Below are 23,159 nucleotides of genomic sequence, written 5' to 3'. Positions count from 1 at the left end.
AGAGCAGATATATTTCCATTTATGCTAGGCTGCATCACAATATCCAATCATAGAATGTATAAAATGCATCAAGTATCTAATAGATGACTGGCTAAGAGGGGTGCTGTGTCACATAAATATCTGTTTGTCATTAGTTAAAAAAGTAAACAAGGATCAGAATTAAATATTGACAGAAAATTAGCATAATGAAAATGCAAGACCTTGTTTAACTCTGAATGGACAAAAGAATGTGAATTTATAACGAAAATTAGTAGAAACTCTTTCCATGGCTTATACACACAGAAAAAATTTAGTCTATATTAATAAACTGTTGACTCGTTTCTGTTTTGCCTGACCTGTCTTCAGACTGCTATTTGGATTCTGCCTTCTTTATCCTTGGATCTGTCTCCTGACCCAAGCTTATAGCCTTAGAGGACCTCTTAGTGTAGCTTTAGAAGTCACCTAAATAAAAAAGTGAGTGAATCTGATATCCATGGCTGCAATCCTGCCATAGCAGTCCTCCAAAACTGAAAAGTCAGGGAAAAAGAATATAAACCAGAGAAGTTTCCAGAAGCTTCATGGTAACTCTGGAGGAGCTGCAAAAGTCCAGAGAGAAACTTTTGAAGTCTAAAAACTTGACCATGTTTGTAGTTTAATTCAAAGACACTGAATGAAAGCCTATTTATTAGATTCTTAGTTTGGTCACATGTAATAATTAAGGCAAAAAAAAAAATCTAGGTCAATCAAAAACCAGATACACCATCTTTAGTGTATTGTATCTTTGTAGCTCTCAGTTAGCCTGTCAGCTCCTGCCATTCTATACCAGTACATGTAAAACTTTCCTGGCACTGGTGGCTTCCTTGATTGTTCTTTCCATCCAACTGTTTCACTCTGCCCATTTTGTCATCATTGCTTATCTGATCCACCTGTTTCCATCTCCTATATACTGTATGTTGTTTGTTTTCAAGCTACCAGAGCCAGATTATTCGAGTTGTTTGGTGAGAGTAACTCTAGCGTTTTGATTATAGTTCTGATGACTTAATTGTGACCTATTTCTGTCTAGTGGTTCCCGAGTTTTGCCCTTCCCCTGTCTTCTCTATCAGTCTGATCTGTTCTGGACTCTTTCCTGGATTCTACTGGCTTACCGAGCCTAGACTGTTTATCTGACCACGGCTTGGATTCCCTCATCTTTACCCCATCGGCTCTGTTATCGTCTGATTTACGAACTTGGTTCTGTTATAACTTTGGCTCAGATTTTCCCTTCTGGACATAGCTGCTCCTCGGCGTCGGTTGGCATCAGCTCCAGTCATCAAACAGAGCTCCGGGGGCGGCGCCCGCCATAAGCGAAAGACAATCTCCTTCTTGAGATCCCTCACATCCTTTTGTAGTCGTACTGAACTCTGAACCAGATCAGTGACTATTGCTCTTAGTCTTTACTTATAAACTGCGCGCGACCACTCGCCAGCTGGAGCAGTTAAACCAGATCCTCTGTAGAAACAGAAACTCTGGTCAGTGACTAGAATAAATGGCTGATAACGACTGTTTGAACTAATTCGGATTTGTCTGTTTGAATGTTGGGTCCTACGTTTCAAGGCTGACAAAAACTCTAGCTTTGATGATTTCTGATTACTAAAGAAGTCATAAAATCTAAAGTCGGAATAATGTTGCATACTGTCTTGTCTAACCCGTAAACTACCCTAGCCCTACTCTTTAAATAAGGACCGGATAAATAGTGTGAACTTGAGGGTACCTGAATGTAACTGAGGCATAATGATTAATGAAAAAAGAAATAATCAAAATCTTTCAGTTCATATACTGTATGAATTGAAAGTTTAAAGATTAGCCGTGCACAGAACAACTTCAAAAGCAGAAGCAAAATAAAGATTTCTTCTGCTTTTCTGCTGAGAGCGTTCCTTGGTTACTCTTGTTTGTGCGTTGCCTTGCACTTTCGGAAAAGATTATAAGCTCTCACGCAGGACTACTACTTCCTATACCAGCTGCTTAACACTATCAAGTTAGAACTTGTTGTAAACATTCAACAAGCTCTAACCTAACAGCAAACAGAAACGGTCCGTGTATGTTCAGGCTGTCAAGTTAGAACTTGTTGAAAACAGTTCTGACTGTGGTGCCAGAGTTGAACTGAACTTTGCAAAAGCAAAAGCGAATAATTACCATGTCTGTCATCTGGCTTAAGTTCTCTACCATCCTATGTCTCTGCTGCACCGCAGGTAAGACTCAGTCAAGTAAAATTATAAAAAGTAAAATGCATGTTTCAAGTAATGTTATGGTTGTAAAGCTGTGCTATTTCTTGTTGTGTAGAGATGAAATTGGTTCGGAAAAAACCTGGACAATCCATCACAATCCAGTGCAAATCAAGTTCTGATTATGAAAGTCTGCAATTAAAAAAGGGCATCCACGAGGAGACTATAATTTTTACTCAACACAGAGACACGGGAAAGGAAGCTATTAATACAGAAATGATACATAGAGTTCAAACACATGGAAAATCCCTAAATGTGGATATTCTCATCAAAGACTTGAATTAAAATGACACGGATGTATACTGGTGTATGTATACCAAACTAAGTGATGCTTATACAGAAGTTTACGAAAAAGGACAGGGATCCATACTGCTGGTTGTTGCTGGTGAGTTCTTTTTTTTTCACTTTTCTGCCTCCACTGTAGATCAACAAGCCTTAATCAGCTACAATATAATCCTGCATGACGTGTAAATAGAGATATGAACTACCTGCAGACAGCTTAATTTCAGTGAATTGGTTTTAGATACAAACACACAGATTAACGCAACTTTTGCAGATATATATTGTCACATTGAGTTTATCACTATTTGATGTTTTTGTCTGGCTGATTTGAACCTTCTGATAGAAAGAAAACAGATACTACAAGCAAAATTACATCATTAAAAAAACAGAATATTTAAAGTTTTAGACATAGACAACTTGTCATTTTGTATACTTGTACTATGACTGTGGAGAAAACAGTATATTATTTTGCTTTTTAAGGGAACAAGCCACATAAGGACGATGTACGTGGACAACCGAATCTAAACATGACCGTTGTATTTATTGTCATCGCTGTTGGCGTCCTGCTTATCATCATGCTGGTAGTCATCTGTAGGACCATGCAAAAGGTAACAGTTCAGTTGCTTTTTCTCTTGTCTACATTTAAAAGTTCACTGTTTCTGTTTCACTCACCACTGCTGCTTGGGTCTCTGGGGATGGTCCTGATTCTGTCAGCCATGTTGTTTGCAAATGTCATTCACACACCATGAATAAGTCAAAAGGATTTATGGTTAGATGGAATTTATTAAGCTCCTAATGTTTTTTTTTTTGTTCCAATTAACTCCCTCTATAAAAAGAAAAATATAAAAAAAGCAGTTCTCTATTTCATTAACTTTAAAATTAAATCAAATATGTTTTTTAATGCTTTTAACAGCAAAAATATTTAGAATACTTTGAAAATCTTCTTACTTGTACTATGTATAAATTATATAAGAATGAACAGTGCAGAAACCAGCTCCATTTCTTGTCGAGTTTTTAAAATAATTTGATAGTTTCTTGTTTCTACCTGAAGTCTTATCCTAATAATGCTGAATATTCTTGGCGATGGCCTATTTAACACGCTCCATAAAGCTTCAAATGCAAAATTAAACTGTAGAACACACTTCCTGAAGACACTTAGAAAACAAAATACATCATGTGTGCTAGGAAATATAGGATTGCAATTTTAAAACCACAAAGCATATTTAATAAAGACTAAATTAATTTTACAAGAAGGTTAAAATATTATTTCATGGTATTAAAAGTCTTTGGAAAGAATTTCTAGTGTGTTGAAGAATCAGCTAAAAATACTCCACCTCATTTCCATTTAGGACTTCTATGATGAGCTTTAAAGCCAGACTGAAACTCTTCATAAAGTTCATTATGAAGTAAGTGATCGCACACTTGTTTGGCAACTACTTTCTGAAGAATTTTAGATAGGAAAGGAAGATTGGATAAAGGTCTATTATTGACCAAGTCATCTGGGTCAAGTGACAGTTTCTTAAGCAAAGGTTTAATTACAACAACCTTAAAAGCCTTTGGCCCCTAGTCTCTAGTTTAATTGAGCCTTCATTTGCATTTTGTTTTTTCCAGGTTTTGTTCATTTTTATATTAAACTCTTTTATTTTAAATCAAACCTGCCTTCTGCATGACTCTATGCCCTCTACTCACCACTTACTGTCAATAGTCTGGTTTTGGAAGAATTTATTTTATTTTGGAGATTTTCCAATGATCCTGTTTTTGTGACTGCTGTCTTTTATGTGATCCGTGAGCTTCTTTTAAATTTCATTTGAACTTTATTTTGTTTAGCCTGTCTGATAAGGCTAGAGGTCTGTATAAAACACACTTTTGTTTTTATGTTGATTTAATATACAGCCCGAACAGGAAGTTTGATGATATACCTATTGAAGAATTTTTTAATTTTATTTCACTATATATATATATATATATATATATATATATATATATATATATATATATATATATATATATATATATATATATATATATATATTATATATTATATATTATATATACATATTTAAATACACATACCGGTATATATCAGGTAGAGGGCTGTAGTGCCCTCTATCGGCCAGTAGTGAAAAAGTAGTGAAAAAAGTAGAGAAATAAAATGTTTTTGGATATATAAATATATGAAATTATCGGGTTTTTTTTCTTGACTTCTGAATTCACCCAATTAGTAAACAAAGTCCAGCAGTTCTGTGAAGTCCTGAAATGTTTGCTTGTTGTTTGATTATTGATAAACTAAAATCATCATAAAGGGCCAAGCTACACAGTCAGGGATCAAGGGGTGGAGAAATTCAAAGCAGGGTTAGATCATATGATGGTATCCTATGCTATGAGTTCTAATGTATGGCTCAGCTGCTTATGCCTGACTTTTTTTTTTTATCTGCTGAAAAGTCAGAGTACAAAAACCACCAGCTCTCTGTGTCACGTGTTCTTGTTAGCCGTGAGTCTAATCGATGTGGGTAAAAAACCGAGCACATTTCCAACTGAGGTGTCAAAGCTTGAGTAAATCTTTTTAGTGGTAGCTGTAGATATGCTGGGTGTCTGGGTAAAGGTCTGTGCCATCCTCTTTCTCTGCTACACTGCAGGTAAGCCTAAGAAGAGTGCATAGGACCCAAAAAGATTGATTTATCATTTACTGTTAAAGCTTCATAACTTTTATAAAATGGTGCTCTTTCCATTTTTTATATTCAGAAGTGAAAGTGGTGGTTTGGAGAGAAGTTGGGGAATACATCACATTCCAATGCAGAAGTAAATCCAGTCAAAGTTTTATACATTTCAAAAGGGGCCTCAGGCAGGAGACAAGCATTGTTTATGCAGAAAAATCTATACAAAAAAAACCTGTTGTTCGAGGATTGGTCGACAGAGTCCAGATAAATGGAACATTCCCCAAAATAAATATTATTCTTAGAAACTTGGATTTAAATGACACAGGACCATACTGGTGCATTTATTCTAAAAACACATATAAGGAGATGGTTACAGTGGGCGAGGGATCAGTGGTCCTGGTGGTAAAAGGTAAGAGTAATATTTCTTGTAAGACACTGTTGCATTTAGTTAGAAAATTATGTTTTGCACAGAAAATGAAATATGATGAACAGTAGGCTAAGGGTCTGTAACACGCAGGTTCTCCAGAATTAAATCACTTTTAGCAGTGATGTAAATGCATCTCGTTTTATTAGCCGTACACATTACCATCAGACATTAAATAAAATGAATTATTTTTAATATTACTTTAATTATGCAAGTTTAAAGTGACTGTTTCTTTGTTTTTTGATCTTTCTGTATCCTAACAAACTGTCTGTATTAATTCTGGGCTTTAAACGACAAACATTGTTGTGACCTCTGTGTCTAATTTAGAAGAAAACTCATGTGCCAGAGCAGAAGCAGTGCAGGACCCCGAGGAGCCAAAGCTGAACATGCCTATGGTGTATGCAGTCCCTGCTACAGCCCTTCTCCTTGGGATCATATTAGGCGGTTTCATTTGGTTTAAGCGCAAGGTTGAATTATCACTGCTTTTCCTTTTTAATTGATCTCTTTCTCTTTGAGTGAACAGTCCTGTCGTCTCATAAGACTACTTTTCTTAAAGATTAAGCAATATTTTATATGTGTATATTTCTGGAGATAGAAATATTTCTATCTATACATAAGAATCTATGATGAGAACTGTGCAAATAACTTTTAGATTCAATATCTTCAAGAAGCTAAGTAAAAAATCGAGAGTGCAACACTTTTAGCAAAGAGAGTGTAGAGTAGTGCAAAGTATACAAAAAAAAATACAATCTAGCATGTATTTTTATGACACTACACAAGACAAATATTCTTTTTTTGTCGCTTATTTGTGACATATTTTAATCATTCTTTACACTTTTTTATGTATTTGCACCTTTAATTCAGAACTGTTTCAAAATTTCTCCAGTTTTTTATTACATTGTTTTTGTGTTTTTTCTATTCCGAATGTATTAAAATTAATTTAAGAAGTATTAAAACCAACTTTTGCTGATGAACTGCTGTGAGATCAACAAATGTCTTGATATGTTCTAATCTTCCTACAGACCAAGTCCTCTGACATCACAGTTGAACAGACGTGCGTTGCCACCAGCACCAAGGTTTATGAGGACAAAGAATGTGTCAAGGCTGAAGATGAAGCCGAGGATGAAGTACACTTCGCTGCAGCAAACAGAAAGGGGCGGGGACGGACCACTGTCAGTCTCATACCTTACATGGAAATGGGACCATTTCATTCCGGAACTGACGGGGGCGCTAGTGACACTATTTTCTGTACCGACCGTTTCATAATAATTATAATAATAATAACGTATTTTATTTGACAACGCCTTTCAAAACACCCAAGAACACTTTCAACATTAAAAATACTAATTAAACAGTAAAGAAAAGGCTACAAAACGTGATATGTCACGTGGCATGTCTTTCACGTGGTATGTCCCTTTTTTATTTTGAAATCTTTATTTAAAATTATCTTAGTAACAAACAATCTAAAATAAGCAACAATAAGGAATCATTATGGAGATGTATTTATCTATCCTTACACCCTATATATCTCTAACAAAAATCATAAAAAATAAAATAAAATCAATATTTTGGAGACAAATGTACATTACATTAAGAGCACATTTATCCATCCATTAATTTTTATGAATTATCCTCAAGTGGGGTCATGAAGGCTGCTGACCCTGGACAGATCCCCAGTCCATCGCTGATTAAGAAAACAGATATAAACAAATACATGCTGGTGCTGAAGTTCAAATAATATATTTTGATGTTGTGAACGGTACTCTTAAAATAAATAAGTTAAAATCTAAAATATAATAGCCTTTGGCTTATTTAATAAGAACTAGATGGAAAAGAGGTTTGGTCTGTAAAATATTTAGTCGACAATTTTGGCCAACTTAGTACGTCCATTCACGGTGCACTTTTGTTGTTTATTTGCCAAATATTTTTTCTTATTATTCTCATTGTGAATATAATTTACAAACAAACCAAAGGACTTTTGAACTTTTAACAAGTGCCATTCGGTAACTAGAATATACTTGGTTGCAGGTGACCTGGCTCAATTATTATCTCCTATAAGGACTCCAGCTCAACTAGTAAACTGACTGGTGTCCCACTATTCCATTTAGAAATACCATATTAATTTTATCAATTGCAATAAATTCATGAACTGCACTCCAAAAACATGAATATCCAATTGTAGCAAAACCCAAAGTGATTAATTAAAACCTTAAATGTAGCTTCAACCTGGAAAGACTCGCACAGAAAGTAGGTTTTAGAAAGTTCATTTGACAATAATCTTCAACTTTCTGATCCCGGCAGTAGACACTGTACTGGTAACGACCAGAGAGAATGATCTTTTTTCTACATGAAAACCTTTTTGAATAGTCTGTCTTCATCTCACCTGCTCAGCCAATCACCTGCTCAGGTGCCTCCCTCCCAGCCTAACGGCGCCGGTCTCAAGTCCTTCACCCTTCATAAAGTCCAGCTTGATGTGTGCAACTGCTCCTCACCTGAGCTTCCATCACCTCCACCCTGATTACACCTTCGCTTTGCTCGTTTAATCTTATGTTTATATCTGAACAATATGTTTCTGCAACTTATTTTTTATTACATAAAACAAGTTGATTCTAACTGTTAAAACATAAACAACTTGTCTGTATGTCAGGTTTGTAAAGAAAATTTGTATTGATTCCAGTCATTGTTCAAAAATGTATAGGAAACATTGTATATTGCAAGTTATTAGCTTTGCTTGCATTTAAAATTTTCCAATTGTTAAACAACGCTGTTACAATATATTTACAACTACTTTATTGGTTCTACTGTCTCTCCAACAAATTACAGCCACAATGTAACTTTGTGGAAACAACACCATTTCTATGAAAACTAAATGATGTAAATCAACTGAGCTACAACAAAAGGAACTTTCAAAAATGTAAATAATATTGAAAGAACACATTATGAAAAAGGAGGACTGCACAAGTCAAAAGGTAAATATTCTTTATCAGAAACGATTTCAAATGGCATGTCACAAAAAAACTAACAATATGTGACAGATTGTGGAAAGCAACTTATATTTTCTTTGAATTCAATGTTGGCACTCAGGGCAAAGTCCAGGTATGCCATCACAGTAGTAACGAGGGTACTCTCCTCTCCTCCGCATCTGAAAATAAAAAAATAAAAAAACAAACAAAATAAAAAACAGGTGCATTGCAAGACTGTAATACAGGAAGAATGGATGATACATATGATTATGAATGAATCTTACCTGTAAGATTGGCGGTATCCTTTCTACCTGCATGGTGAAGAGCATTAAACAATAATTAATACTTTATATCTCTCAGTATCTTATCCTTTCATCTCTAATGATATAAAAAAAAGTTGTCCAAATAATGAATTTTAATAAAAAAAAAAAATAAAATCATTTAGGGTTTTAGTCTCATTTGCACATAAAGATACACAAATCAAAATTACTAGTTATGTGTAAATTTAAAAAATGAACCTCAATTTGTGCCTCGGCTCCTTTGGCATAGGTGTGGTCATCAGCACACAGAGTCTGTAAAAATACAGATATGTTCTAAGTGAAAGATGAATGCAAATCCAAATAACATCAAAACTGCTTCAACCCTTTTAATTCTTCTATACTGATTTTCTTTCAGACTTAAAAAAATAAGCATAGAACAAAAGTACACTGTGAATGGACATAATACAAATTCTATGACTTAAATCAACAAAGTGATGAATTTTAGCTACAGCTTACCTCACATTTTGCCCTCTCATTAACTTTTTTCCGCTTTCTCTCCTTTTGTAGTTCTTCTCTGGACCTTTTAAAAAGGACAAATTGAAGGTTTTCTTAAAAAACTGAATCTAGAAAAGCGTATTAATTTACTATGTGAAAAAAATTTTAAGAAGGTAAAATTACCTTTTGTTGATTTTGTGGGTTTTGCATTATGGATCGTGTGCCGAACACCAGTGCAAAAACTTTTCAAACTTCTTTCTTCTTCTTCTTCTTCTCTTCTATTATGGCGGATCACAAGCAACTTTAAGGTGCATACCGCCACCTACTGTACATGAGTGTGTAGCAGCGTTACTTCACATCTATTAGATTCTATTTTTTAATTTTGTATTCTTAAGATACAAAAACAATGCTTTCCTTAGTTTATGAATATCTGTTATGTTTCCTTCATTTCCTAATATTCCTTTAAGATTCCATTCATGCCCTATACTTCTAACTATTCTCTTTAATTTTTCCCTTTCGTGTTCATATAACTTACAGTTCATCAGTATGTGTTCTACATTTTCTTTTTCACCACATTTCTCACATTTCTCACTATTTTTCCTCCCTATTAAGTAAAGCATGTCATTTAAGTAGGTATGACCTATTCTTAATCTACTAACTATTATTTCTTCTCTTCTGTTTCTTTCATTGTTTCGAATTCGAACTGACTTTTGCACTTCATATAATCTTCTTCCTTTCCTATCTTCGTTCCATATTTTTTGCCATTCCTCCATTTCTTTACTTTTAATAAGTGATTTCCCTTCCCCTTTTCCAAAAGGAATTGAAATCGTTATTTCCCCCTCTAAAGCCCTTTTAGCTAATTTATCTGCCTTTTCATTGCCTTTTACTCCTTCATGTGCCGGCACCCAACAAAACCAAACATCAATGCCACCCCTATATAGTCTAAATAAAATATGATGAATTTCTAATACCAAATCTTTTCTATTATTTCCTTCTCCCTTAATACTTTCCACTACTGCTTTAGAGTCTGTGCACACCACCACCCTGATCGGTCGAATCTCCTCCACCCATTGCAAGCCTAATATAACTGCCACCATTTCTGCTGTAAATACCGACAATTGATCTGATATTCTTTTGTGAATACATTTTTTAAACTCTGGGATATATATTCAAACTTCTTTCTTTCTTCTTCCTTTCCTCTTAACCCCGCGTCTTTAAGGCATTTATACTAGTGATTATGAAAATAGCGCCCCCTTCATTTCCGGAATGCAATAGTCCCATTTCCAAATAAGGTATGGGACTGACGGAAAGGTCCGTCCCCGCCCCTTTCTGTTTGCTGCAGCGAGGTCCTTCTCCCGAGGATGGCAGCCTGAGTTTGCAGCATGCAAACCCGACTGAAACAAGTGACACCCTGGACCACAGCGTTAAAAGAGATGCGCGTTAAGTAGTTTTGCACCCCCACCTCAGACCATTAACAGTTTCCTATACCCAGTTTTCTTGTGTGCACAGAAGTGGATGTTGGTGCCAAATTTGAATAAATGATGCTGTCAAATGTAAAAATGGAAAAGATCATTATCATGTTAAACATTAGAAATGTATACTTGTTTTATCTTTTATGTGTAATTTATCCTTTTATATTCTAAGCTAAAAGGTTTTTTTGCATGATGTATACTGTAAACATTATAAAAATATTTAATCAGAGAAACAATATTAATAGATAATAATACACTTAAACATTTAATGCAGTGACGAATCATATAAAATAAACCATTATCACGCACCGTTAATCATAAATAAATGCTCACATTCATAAAATGGACAAACCAGTCTAATGCGTGTGTAGTTATAAATGATTTTTTTGTACGCTTGTTGCTATAGTTCAGTCAAACTCAACGTGTTTTTAAGGGACTAAGATAACTTTCTATAGGATAATGTTTTTTATTGTGATTTTTAATAAATAAATTCTTGATTTTCTTTGCTTATTTCTCATTTGTAGTTACTGTACTACATTGACAATGATTTGTAATATTTGGGCCTCATTCTGCCTCTGATTCTGTAAAAAGGACCCAAATCAAGACATGATAAAATGGAGATCATAAGTCGAGTTTACAGGTTGGCTATATGTGCTTAATGTCCTAAACTTCAGCAATAGTAAAAAAGAAACAAAGGTAAATGATGAAAACACTGATTTTAACAAATTGTCTCAGGTCAGGAATGGACAAAAGAGACGGTGGAGAAGAATTAGACAAGAGAGAAGTTTAGTTGCAAACTAAATTTTGGTGCAAATTAGCTCAGAGGAGGGAAGCGGGATAGTTTTCGAAACACTTGTGAAGAGCTCAGAACATTTCTAAAATGTAAGGATAAAATTATACATCTAAGCCCAATAGCAGTGTCTAGAAAACTAAAGAGGATCATTATGCAAAAGACTAAGATGTAGAGGTTTGTTGGTTGTTTCGAAAAACAAAATCCTTTATATTGAAGACATATGTTGAGAAGAATGAAAGGAGGAGGAACGTCATTAAACAGACAAAGGGAGTCAGGGATTCCTATTAGATAAATGTATAAAAAACCTGCAAACATATAAGAATTTTGACAAAGATTAAAGGGTCATAAGTGAGACATGCTACTGGGATGCATGGCTAAGTGAAATACAAGGATATAAGATACTAAAACATGCATTGTTATTTATTTGGAGCATTTAACATAAGTTCAGAAGAAAAAGCAAGAAATATGTCTCAGAACTGTGGACCCAGAATTTCAGGCAGACAGACTGATGTAATTTAAAAAAGTTTTTATTGACAACACGTTGAATCTGCGACTCAGTAGCTAAAGGCCGGAATCTCTGTAGAGAAGAAAACTCAGGTTAGTGACCAGAGATGGGAAGTAACGAAGTACAAATTGTCATGGTTGGTTTAGGGATTAAACCCACATGCAGATCACCACTGGAGACTGACAAAAAGTTCAGAGTTTATTGAAAGTTTTCACAATAACAACATGGACTGGATTCAGGAAACTGGTCCGGGCAGGATTCTCTGGCGTCTGCAGAGACGGATAGTTTGATTGGCCAGTTAAACAGGTGAATTGTTGAGTTTCAGATGTTTCTGGAAATACCTTGAAGAGGTTCAGGCTTTCTCCTTTGAGAGAGGGAACCGGTTGGGTCCAGAGACTGTTGGTTCAGCAGAGTGCTCAGCAGCAGCAGCGTCTAGCTTCTGATTCTCCAGTGACAGACCTTGGTTTGACTGATCAGCTCTTTCCCTGAGAGCAGCAGGTGGATTCCAGAGTGAGATCTTCAGGTTTGGCTCTCTAGGGCAGGCAGGCAGGTAACAGGCTAAGCTCATCCAGAGCTTCAGACAAGAGATAGGTTTCCTGTGAGTGAGAAGACAGAGGCAGGTTAGAATTGGGTTTCTCTTGGGAGACGAAGATTCTAGTAATCACAGAGGCTCAGGTTTGCTAACCAAACTTGGTCAACACTGCGGCGTTGAAGGAAGGTCTGGCAGCTGCTTAAGTAGAGCAGGTCTCCTGATGGGCTGACGAGAACCAGGTGTGCAGGAGGGCTCCAGCCCAGGAGACCCACGGCGCACTCTGCTGGAGAAAGGTGGTACTTCTCCAGATCCCAAGACAAATACTTTGTCACTGTACTCAAATAGATTTTTCTGATATTTTTACTTTACTTTACTACTTATTTTTATTGACTTTTTACTTCTACTCCTTACATTTTTACACAAATATCTGTACTTTCTACTCCTTACATTTTAACAAATTGGCTCGTTACTTTAGTTTTGAATAATTTCAATGGAGTTACCGTTATTATTTTTCACATCATCAATACCAAATTCTATGCTAACGTCACCACTACCAAGCTGCAATGATTTGCCACGAATGAATACAGCCGAATCTGTCGATTCATCTTGTAGTGGTGCGTCAAATGCAACGTAGGTTCCCATCCAATTAGATTGAATTTGGTATTGATGACTGTTTTAAAAAGGGAGGAAAAATCTTCCCATCTCAGATGCTTCAAATTTCAGTTCTAATGTGAGATAACCAGAGGTGAAAGTTGGGATGTAGATGCATTGATAAACTGCTTTTTAAACAGAGCTTATTCACATACCATGACAACCTACAGCAACATCCTCATCTCTGCACCCTGATTGTGACCAGAATCAGGACTTTACTCTAGACACATTTTCAGAAATTGACCCATAGAGGTATCCAATTAATCCTCAGACAGATAAAACTTCCTTAGTTTTGTTGAGAACAAGACAGTAAGTCACTTTTATTTTTTGGCCACAAGTGGGCAGTACAAAGATGGTTATAGAGGCCCTCTATAACCTATTTTAAGGAAGACTATTCAACCGTTATAAAATATATAACATTAATAAAGCAAAGGCTCTTGCCATAATGGATGCCTTTAATAAAAATAAAATAGATTTCACCTCTTGTCTTTTTATTTTTGGAACACGACGGGTCTGCCAAAGTATTTTTTACCTTGAATTTTATGAAATGTCCTCACCTGCTAATCACATATTTTGATATCTTTAATTTGTTTTCATGTGAAAGAACAAAGGGACGAAGTGTGTAATTATGCCCTTATGAGACTTCTTACTGTAGCTTCAGAAGTCACCTAAATAAAAAAGTGAGTCAATCTGATATTGATGGCTGCAAACCTGCCATAGCAGTAAAGTTTTGAAGTCTGAAAAGTTGACTGTGTTTGTAGTTTAACTAAAAAAAAAACACTGAATGAAGTTTGGTCACATGTAATAATTAAAGTAAAAAAAAAAAAAAAAAAAAAAAAAACAGATACGCCATATTTAGTTTATTGTTTCTTTTTAGCTCTCAATTAGCCTGTCAGCTCCTGCCATTCTATACCAGTATATTTATTAAAGGCCAAATGAGAAAACTGTAATTTTGATTTCTGTTTACCAAAGAAGTCAGAAAATATAAAGTGGGAAAAAAGATCTCAAAGCCTTTTAAAAGCTATGTTGTGTCTTTGTCACAATATATGGTCTTGTCTAACCCATAAACTACCCTAGCCCTGCTCTTTAAATCCTAAGGACAGAATAAATAGTGTGAAAGTGAGGGTAATATAACTGAGACATAATGATTGATGAAGAAAGAAATAATGAAAACCTTTCAGTTCATAGCCTTTATATGAACTGAAAGTTTAAAGTTTACTCGTGCACAGAACAACTTCAAAAGCAGAAGTAAAATGAATAAAGATTTCTTCTGCTTTTCTGCTGAGAGCTTTCCTTGGTTAGTCTTGTTTGTGTGTTGCCTTGCACTTTCGGAAAAGATTAAAAGCTCTCATGCAGCACTTCTACTTCCTATACCAGCTGCTTGCAATCTCTCTTCACTGTAGATTTTATTCACCGATAAATGAGGGTTGACAAGTGATGACGCTGACATCTTCCCGCCCACATAAAAAGGTATTTTTTATGTAGGTCATGCGTTTCTGTTGGCTGTCAAGTTAGAGCTTGTTGAAGACATTTCTGACTGTGGTGCCAGAGTTGGTCTGAATTTAGCAAAAGCGAACTATCACCATGTCTGCCAACTGGCTTAAGTTCTCTACCATCCTATGTCTCTGCTGCACCGCAGGTAAGACTCAGTCAAGCAAAATTATAAAAAGTAAAATGCATGTTTCAAGTAATGTTATGGTTGTAAAGCTGTGCTATTTCTTGTTGTGTAGAGATGAAAGTGGTTTGGAAAAAACCTGGACAATCCATCACAATCCAGTGCAAATCAAGTTCTGATTATGAAAGTCTGCAATTAAAAAAGGGCATCCACATGGAGACTGTCATTTTTACTAAACACAGAGACACGGGAAAGGAAACTATTAATACAGAAATGATACATAGAGTTCAAACACATGGAAAATCCCTAAATGTGGATATTCTCATCAAAGACTTGAATGAAAATGACACGGATGTATACTGGTGTATGTATACTAAACTAAGTGCTACTTATACAGAAGTTACCGAAAAAGGACAGGGATCCATACTGCTGGTTGTTGCTGGTGAGTTCTTTTTTTTTCTACTTTACTGCCTCCACTGTAGATCAACAAACCTTAATCAGCTACAATATAATCCTGCATGACGTGTAAACAGAGATATGAACTACCTGCAGACAGCTTAATTTCAGTGAATTGGTTTTAGATACAAACACACAGATTAACGCAACTTTTGCAGACAAAGATTGTCACATTGTGTTTATTACTATTCTATCTTTTTTGTCTGGCTGGTTTGAACATTCTGATAGAAAGAAAACAGATACTACAAGCAAAATGACATCCATTAAAAAAAAGATTTTTTTAAAGTTTTAGACTTAGACAACTTGTCATTTTGTATACTTTTACTTTTACTGTGGAGAAAACAGTATATTATTTTGCTTTTTAAGGGAGTAAGCCACATAAGGAAGATGTACGTGGTCAACCGAATCTAAACATGACCGTGGTATATATTGTCATCGCTGTTGGCGTCCTGCTTATCATCATGCTGGTAGTCATCTGTAGGACCATGCAAAAGGTAACAGTTCAGTTGCTTTTTCTCTTGTCTATATTTAATAGTTCACTGTTTCTGTTTCACTCATCACTGCTGCTTGGGTCTCTGGGGATGGTCCTGATTCTGTCAGACATGTTGTTTGCAAATGTCATTCACACACCATGAATGACATTTTATAGTTGAACTGAAAGTTCAACTATAAAGTTATATAGTTAGACGGAATTTACTAACCTCCTCATATTTTTTTGTTCAAATTACCTCCCTCTATAAAATGAAAAATATAGAAAAACAGTACTCTATTACTTTAACTTAAAAATTAATTCAAATATGTTTTTTAATACTTTTAACAGCAAAAATATTTAGAATACTTTGAAAATCTTTTAACTTATACTATGTATAAAGTATATAAGAATGAACGGTGCAGAAAGCAGCTCCATTTCTTGTCGAGTTTTTAAAATAATTTGATAGGTTCTTGTTTCTACCTGAAGTCTTATCCTAATAATGCTGAATATCTTTGACGGTGGCCTATTTAACACGCTTCATAAAGCTTCTAATGCAAAATGAAAATGTAGTACACACTTCCTGAAGACAATTAAAAAACAAAATACATCATGTGTCCTATATGTGACATATAGGATTGCAATTTTAAAACCACAAAGCACATTTAATAAAGACTAAATTAACTTTTCATGTCATTGTGATTATCAAAAGGAAGGTTAAAATATGAGTTCATAGTATTAAAAGTCTTTGGGAAGAACTTCTAGTGTGTTGATGAAACAGCTAAAAATTCTCCATCTCATTTTGATTTAGGACATCACAGTAATGTTACGAATATAAATGTATGTGAGGATCTGAGAAAATAATAATTTTTGTGGACCTGTACGTATTACACAATTATCTTGTCCACTAACCCTAGACAATGTAGATCAAACCTTACAGTAAGCTATGGATGAGTTTAAAACCAAAATCTACTGCATTAGGTTTTAACACCATGATGTTGTATGGTGAGAGGACAGACTTTGATGCTTGACCACAACCACATGCTTTGATGCAGAAAAGTATTTCCACAACTTTTGATCCCATATGTCTAAAGTCTATGCAGAGTGAATATGAAATCTGTAATTCAAAAGCTTTAGGAAAAGTTTGCTATGATATGAAACGAGTAAAGGAAAAATGGCAGATTTTGGTTTAGGCCATAATTTCATCAGACCTTTTTATGAGTCTTTTTGGTATATTCATGTTTACCAAACTTCATAATCCTTAATAAAAACATGGCTTGGTTGCTGCTTTGATTTTGTCTATGGTGAGATGTCCAAATGTGAGATATCTGAATTTGAAGTTTGGCAATGCCCACAAGCTTTGTCACAGCAAAAATTTTTTGATAACTTTTGAATCCCTAATACCTCAAGTCTTGGCTCAGTCAGTTAGAAGTTTGTAGCTCAAAAGCTCTAGAAGGAGTTTGCCCAGATACATAATGAAGGTAAAAAAGAAAACGGGTGGCTTTGATTCAAAATGGCCGACTTCCTGTGGGGTTTGGCTCAAAGAGACAAAGAGACTTTATATATATATATATATATATATATATATATATATATATATAGGTTTTGATGTTTATCATTCTCAGTCAAAACACGACCCAAGGTTCCCCTTTTATGTTATGGTGAAATGACCAATTTTGACATCGCATGCTTTGATTTAAAAAAATAATTTTCAGAACTTTTGAAAACCGATGCCTAAGGACAATGTAGAGTGAATTTAAATTCTGTAACTCAAAATATAAACTCAAAAGAAGGAGTTCAATATGAACAGTAACTGAGAGAAAATGACACATTTGATCCAAAATGGCAGATTTTTTGTGTTGTTTGGACCATAGCCCCAGGATACTTTTTTGAAGATCCAGGAGGCATACACATGTGTGCCAAGTTTCATAATTCTCTGTATAAGCATGGCTTGGGGCTGGTTCTTTTAATGTTTCCAGGGGGCGATGTAGAGATATTAAGCCACACTACCAAATATTGCACTGGATTATATTTGTGTGGGGTTGAACTAACATCCAAACACTCGCCTTAAATAAATTTAGACCAACATGTTATCTGCCTTCTGACCTGGTTTCAATTAGATGGGGTTAAAAATGTCAGAAAGGGACCCTCCCAAATGAAAAAAGTGACATTTTTCTGTCAGGCATTAGGGCTTTGATGATATCACCATTTGGCCGGGCGATATCATCAGAAACCAAAAGGGTATCAATAATACCAAACTTCAATTTCATTTGATCTAGATTTTTTTGGAAAAAAGTTCTAAACTTCAAATTGCTTGAAAAGAACGCTAACTTTGGGGTCTGCCCACTCCTGTTCAAAACTCTCAAAACCTCACGATTTTGATCACTTTAAATCTCAAATGCCTTATCTGCATGCTGACTAAGTGCAATGTGGCTTGCTTAAAATCTTTAGGAGTTTTTTCAAGTTTGACACAAACAAGAACAAAAAATTTAACTTTGATGCAAAAGGACTGTCTTCCTGTGGGATTTAGGCCACTCCTCCAATTGACAAGTGAGATTGGTTTTCCCAATCTCACTTTAGGGGGCGCTGTTGAGGTATTTGGCCACGCCCGTTTCTGATTCCATTCAAATACATACATTTCAGACAGGGGACAACTTTCTGTAAATTTTGTTGAGTTTTTCAAGATTTTAAAGTCACCAAATACGTGTTTAATTTGGGAGAAATATAATAAACAATCAAAATACAACAGGTATCGCTACTCTGGCCTAAATATCTAGGATGTGGTTAAATCCAGTAAACTGAAGCTTGCTGTAATGAGGATTACCGTAGTTAAAGTAATTAGTCGGGTTTTGCATCTTCTTTTGTTGTCACAGTGTATTTCTGGTTGCTGTCATTGGATCAGTTCTCAGAGGCTGGAGTGTCCTCTAGTTCAGCATGATGGTTTATGTTCTGTAGCTCAGGGTTTCCTGGCGCTTTACACTTTGTCTGGTAATTTCTAGGTTTGGGTTTTAGGCCATTTGCTGAGCAGGTTCTCTTTTACTCCATGTTTTTCATGACAGGAAACCTAAATATATAACAAGAATGTTTCTTCAGCCTCACCACATAGTTTAGCTACATTTTTTTTCTTTCGCAAGCAATTTCCTCAGTGTTGTTCGTTCACACACAGACTTTATTGTCACACAAAAAAGTCAATTTCTTTCCTCCAAAATTGCCGTTTAAACAAACTCTCTGGAAGAGTAAGATGCCACAACTATGCCTTTTTAATTGTTTGTCCTATAATAAGGCACTGACCTGTGACAGTAACCTAACACGACTGATCCTGAACATAGATATTTTATATTAGCAAATAGAATGTTCTGAATATTCTGACAGTTAGGGGTCTAAAACAGCAAATAAACCAAATTCAATATAAGGCCAGAAAAAAAAAAGAAAATATCTACAAGGGACATGTCAAATGTCAAAGTGGAATCTTCTTTGTTTCGTGGGAAATCTACTTCTATAATCATCTGCTGAATTGAGAAACAGATCTGATAAAAAAAGCCTTAATTTGAAGTATCATGCTTTTTATTGTAAAAAAAAAACAAAGAAAAAAAACAAAAAAACAGATTCCACTAAGTGTTCAAACAGCCTCTTGGATTAGATCCTAATGGGTTTATTATTTTTGAAATCATGAACTGATCTTAGCTTCCTGCCAGTTAATGCTGAGACTGTACTGCAAAAGTCAACATTTTCACACTTTGATGTGAAGAGGAAATAAGCTGTGTTAAAATGAAAACTCAGAAGTGCAAATCAGTATCAGACAAAAGGTCTGCACAACCTTTAAGGCTAAAGAAATAGTTTGAATCTGAAACGGAAACAGTGGAGTTTCCTTTAAACAGCTTTTATTACACTGTTATGATTTTACATAACAAACCTGGGTCATGTATACAGTACTTCTCTTGATTTGAAATGAGTTAGAATGCATTAGTCTTCTGCACTTCAATTCTTAAAACAGGGTTTAAAATGGCTGATTGTGGTCTGATAAATTGGCCAACATCATAAAGTCCTGCAACTACCCTAATCACACTGTTGCTCTTGAGCAAATATCTTAATTGCAAAACATTTATTAGATGAATTTTCAGAACTTTTACCTTTTGTTCCAAACATCTTTCAGTTGACCAATGCAATATGTATATATTTCATTTCTGTTTCAAACCAGTCTAACATGTTGACAATCTTTTTTTGCCAGACCAAGACCTCATTAAACACAGTGAAACCACGGCGCATTGAAAATACCAATGATGTTTATGAGGACATGCGAGGAACGATCAGGCGCTAATGATGCAAGACTGCAGGACAATGCTATGCATGAAACTCTTTAAACCATAAACCACTGAAACAAAAGGGATGCATGTTATGCAGCATGTCAGTTCCTACACCTCTTCAAAAAATTCTCCATCTGAAAAACTTATAAACTGTTTGTTTATAAGAGTGGGTCAGAAAGAAATCAAGAAGAGACAGTGACAGTGAATTGGTGTTTGTATTTTTGTAAATGTTGTATTGTTAAATTTATCATGTGTAGAATAGAATAAATAAAAGTTATATAGTTTTGTTTTGGTTGTTTTTTTTTTTGTTATTTGAATTTTGTATAAACATTGAAAATCACTTAAAACTGAAGGCAAATTGTTTAAGAGTTTTAAACAATCCCATATCCTTTCCTGTTCCCAGATTTCTGAGATGTCTTTGGTACCGGTAATCATTCTATAAAAAAGCATCTAAGTCAGAAGTCTTCCGAAACATTTTCAAAGCATACAAATATTTTCAAAATATCTTTTTTAGAATTTTACATCACTGTTATTGATTTTGGGATATAACGTACAGTACCACCAAACCATGATGCCTCCAATGCCATGTAATTCAGCTGGACAGAGATTTGATGATTTGTGAGCTAAATTTCTCAATTCACTCAGTTTTTAAAAGTTTTTTTTTTATTTGAGAAGGTTTGCAAAGATAGACTTTAATATGAATCACCTTTAAGTAAATGCCAATGTATTTGGTTTCATGTTCAACTTAGAACCTCTACGTGCAAAATAGTTTTGGGTCAGGAAATCTCTAATATTATGCACCAATATGATCATTAGGAAAAGCTGGTTTACAAACACCACTTAAAAACTGAGTTTCTCCAGATATCAAACTCCAAGTATATTTTAAGATGGTGTTTGCATTTACTTCCAGCTTAACATGATAATACTAACCTTATTGTATGAAGGAATCGACAGTGCAATGGTCTGTGTTTATTTTCGATTAGAAAACTATGTATATAAATACTATGTATACATTTTAGATACTACGTTACAGTTAATTGTAAAAATAAATTGTCCGTATTTTTTTTTTTTATCAATAAAGCAATACTTTTACTGAATTTTAATCTACATGTTTTATATATATATATATATATATATATATATATATATATATATATATATATATATATATATATATATATATATATATACATATACATATACATATACATATACATATACATATACATATACATATAACAAAGGCAAAAACCTCTTGTGGTTCAGATTTTGTAACATTGCAACCAAGCCATACTGCAAACTTATGTTCTTATCCTGCAGCATAAGAAACTAGCTCATAACTGGAACATGGAAGGAAAATAATACAAGGTTTTGTTTTTTCTTTCTCACAGATAAAGAAAATGAAATGCTTGCTGTGCAGGAAGCATTCTTTTATTCCTCCTTGTGTGGCTTGAGTTCAAAACACATTTTGGGCTCAAAAGGCAAGGAGATAAGAAAAAAACACTGAATAGTTTCTTTATTAAATAAAAATGTCTAATTGTCTTTGATGAATCCATAATCAGTCTAAAATCATTCAGTATAGTGATATTTTTATGGTTCCCTTGATATTAGGAGGTCTTGGTACCTCAGTAGCACTGAGATTCTCTTTTATCAAGATTTTAAAAGGAATTAAGGTGTCATTTAATCACATAATTCAGTTTAACTTAACTATTCAAAGACCAACCTTCTTAAAAAAACTGAAAATCTGTAAATCCCTGTAGTTTACTTCTAATTAGAGTGAGATAAAAGCTTCTAACCTGCTCAGGTCAGCCATATTTAATTAAAGTGCTTGCAGTATGAATACTGTAACCAAGCCACACAGCCTCTTTCCATATCAGTTTAAATATTTGCCACATCAAAAAAACAATCATTGTGGTTCTAACGTGTTAACATGTTGAAAATGTTAAAAGGGAAAGAATACCGTGCTAGTTTTAATGGTATTGGTTTGATTTATAAGCTAGCTTCTATCTTTTGAGCTTTTACCACACAGTGGTCTGCTTGTACACTAAAACCGCCAACACCATTCTACCCCACAACACGACAATCAGTGACTGTAGAGACAAAAACCTTCTGTTTTACCATAAGCGTGGAGAGAGTTAGCAGAAATAGTATGTGTACAGTCATTCTGCGCACCTTTATAGGTACAAAGCCTAATAAGTTGCAGGAACAACTACCTACATGCCAGACTACAATTTCATGTTGAATGTTTTATTTATTTTTTGTTAACAGATATGAGCTAAAATGGCAAACAGATGATTTGCTCCTGCTGATGATGTTAAAGATCGCAATTAAGCCACACAAGAAGTAAAAGAATGAAATTATCACTGCCGACCAAAGCAAGTGCATGTCTTCCTTAAGCAAATAGTGGGTCTTCAAGTGTTAAAATCTTTAAGCTGTTCAAACAAAACTTGTCAAGTTAAAGATAACGGAAAGGTAAATGAGAGTATTATTCAACACAAAAAGCTTTGTTGAAAAAAAAAATGCTTGAAACCTGTGGCTAAGGTGGATGTTTACTTAGACGGCAGGCTTGTGGTCAGAGGCTCTATCTTACTCTCCTCACAAGATGCTAAGCAGGACAGCGAAGTGTGAAACGTGTCTTCCTGTTTGCTTGTAGGCGAAATGTCAGTGATGAGCAGGGCAAAAACACGGCTGGTGTTCTGTGTCAGCTTGCGAACGGTCCAAATTGAGGTGGAAACCAAACTGTATCACAAACTGCAGCAAAAGGAAACAGGGACCACTGTTCCGAGAAATGCAGCCTAAGCACTTTTTACATCAAGAACATCCAACGACCAAAGCTTTTTTTTTTCTTTTTTGAAATGAACTCTACTCACTTTGAAGCTGTTCAAAAATAGTTTTACTCACTTTTGAGCATCACATAAGATGTGGAAACTTTTCATAACGCACCTGCAGCAGATTTTTTTAAATGTGTCACAAACATCATGGCAGGAAACAGAAAAAAAGGAACTGTTTCAGAAAGCTCAGAAAGTGCTTTATAGCTTTAA

General features: G+C 34.8%; 1 protein-coding gene and 1 long non-coding RNA gene across 5 annotated transcripts; one reads left to right on the top strand and one right to left on the bottom strand.

Moving 5' to 3' along the window:
- Positions 1–1,964: 1,964 nt before the first annotated feature.
- On the top strand, positions 1,965–11,295 carry si:ch211-188c18.1. 4 transcript variants are annotated; one of them, XR_005279947.1, is made up of 5 exons: positions 1,965–2,207; positions 2,299–2,625; positions 3,003–3,130; positions 5,931–6,070; positions 6,626–6,729. XR_005279947.1 is itself a non-coding variant. In XM_038276674.1 (5 exons), exons 2-5 carry the CDS (start codon positions 2,550–2,552, stop codon positions 10,763–10,765), a joined length of 387 nt encoding a protein of 128 aa, XP_038132602.1. In that variant the 5' UTR covers positions 1,972–2,207; positions 2,299–2,549; the 3' UTR covers positions 10,766–11,295. The 4 variants fall into 4 exon arrangements, 3 of the variants coding, with proteins under 3 accessions (XP_038132602.1, XP_038132601.1, XP_038132603.1); XM_038276674.1 differs by lacking the exon at positions 5,931–6,070 and adding an exon at positions 10,687–11,295 and having other exon boundaries at positions 1,972–2,207; XM_038276673.1 differs by lacking the exons at positions 1,965–2,207; positions 2,299–2,625; positions 3,003–3,130 and adding exons at positions 4,950–5,158; positions 5,265–5,588; positions 10,687–11,295.
- On the bottom strand, positions 8,629–9,578 carry LOC119777685. Its single transcript, XR_005279948.1, has 5 exons — positions 9,505–9,578; positions 9,343–9,406; positions 9,085–9,138; positions 8,851–8,877; positions 8,629–8,745 (listed from the first exon to the last, which is right to left on the bottom strand). It is a non-coding gene; the product is annotated as an uncharacterized LOC119777685 (long non-coding RNA).
- Positions 11,296–23,159: the final 11,864 nt, after the last annotated feature.

This window comes from Cyprinodon tularosa, unplaced genomic scaffold (assembly GCF_016077235.1).
Source record: "Cyprinodon tularosa strain WSP-4 unplaced genomic scaffold, ASM1607723v1 ctg126, whole genome shotgun sequence".
In the NCBI taxonomy this organism is placed as follows: domain Eukaryota; kingdom Metazoa; phylum Chordata; class Actinopteri; order Cyprinodontiformes; family Cyprinodontidae; genus Cyprinodon; species Cyprinodon tularosa.
The sequence above is the reverse complement of the archived record's forward strand: the minus strand, read 5'-3'. Positions and strand labels throughout refer to the sequence as shown.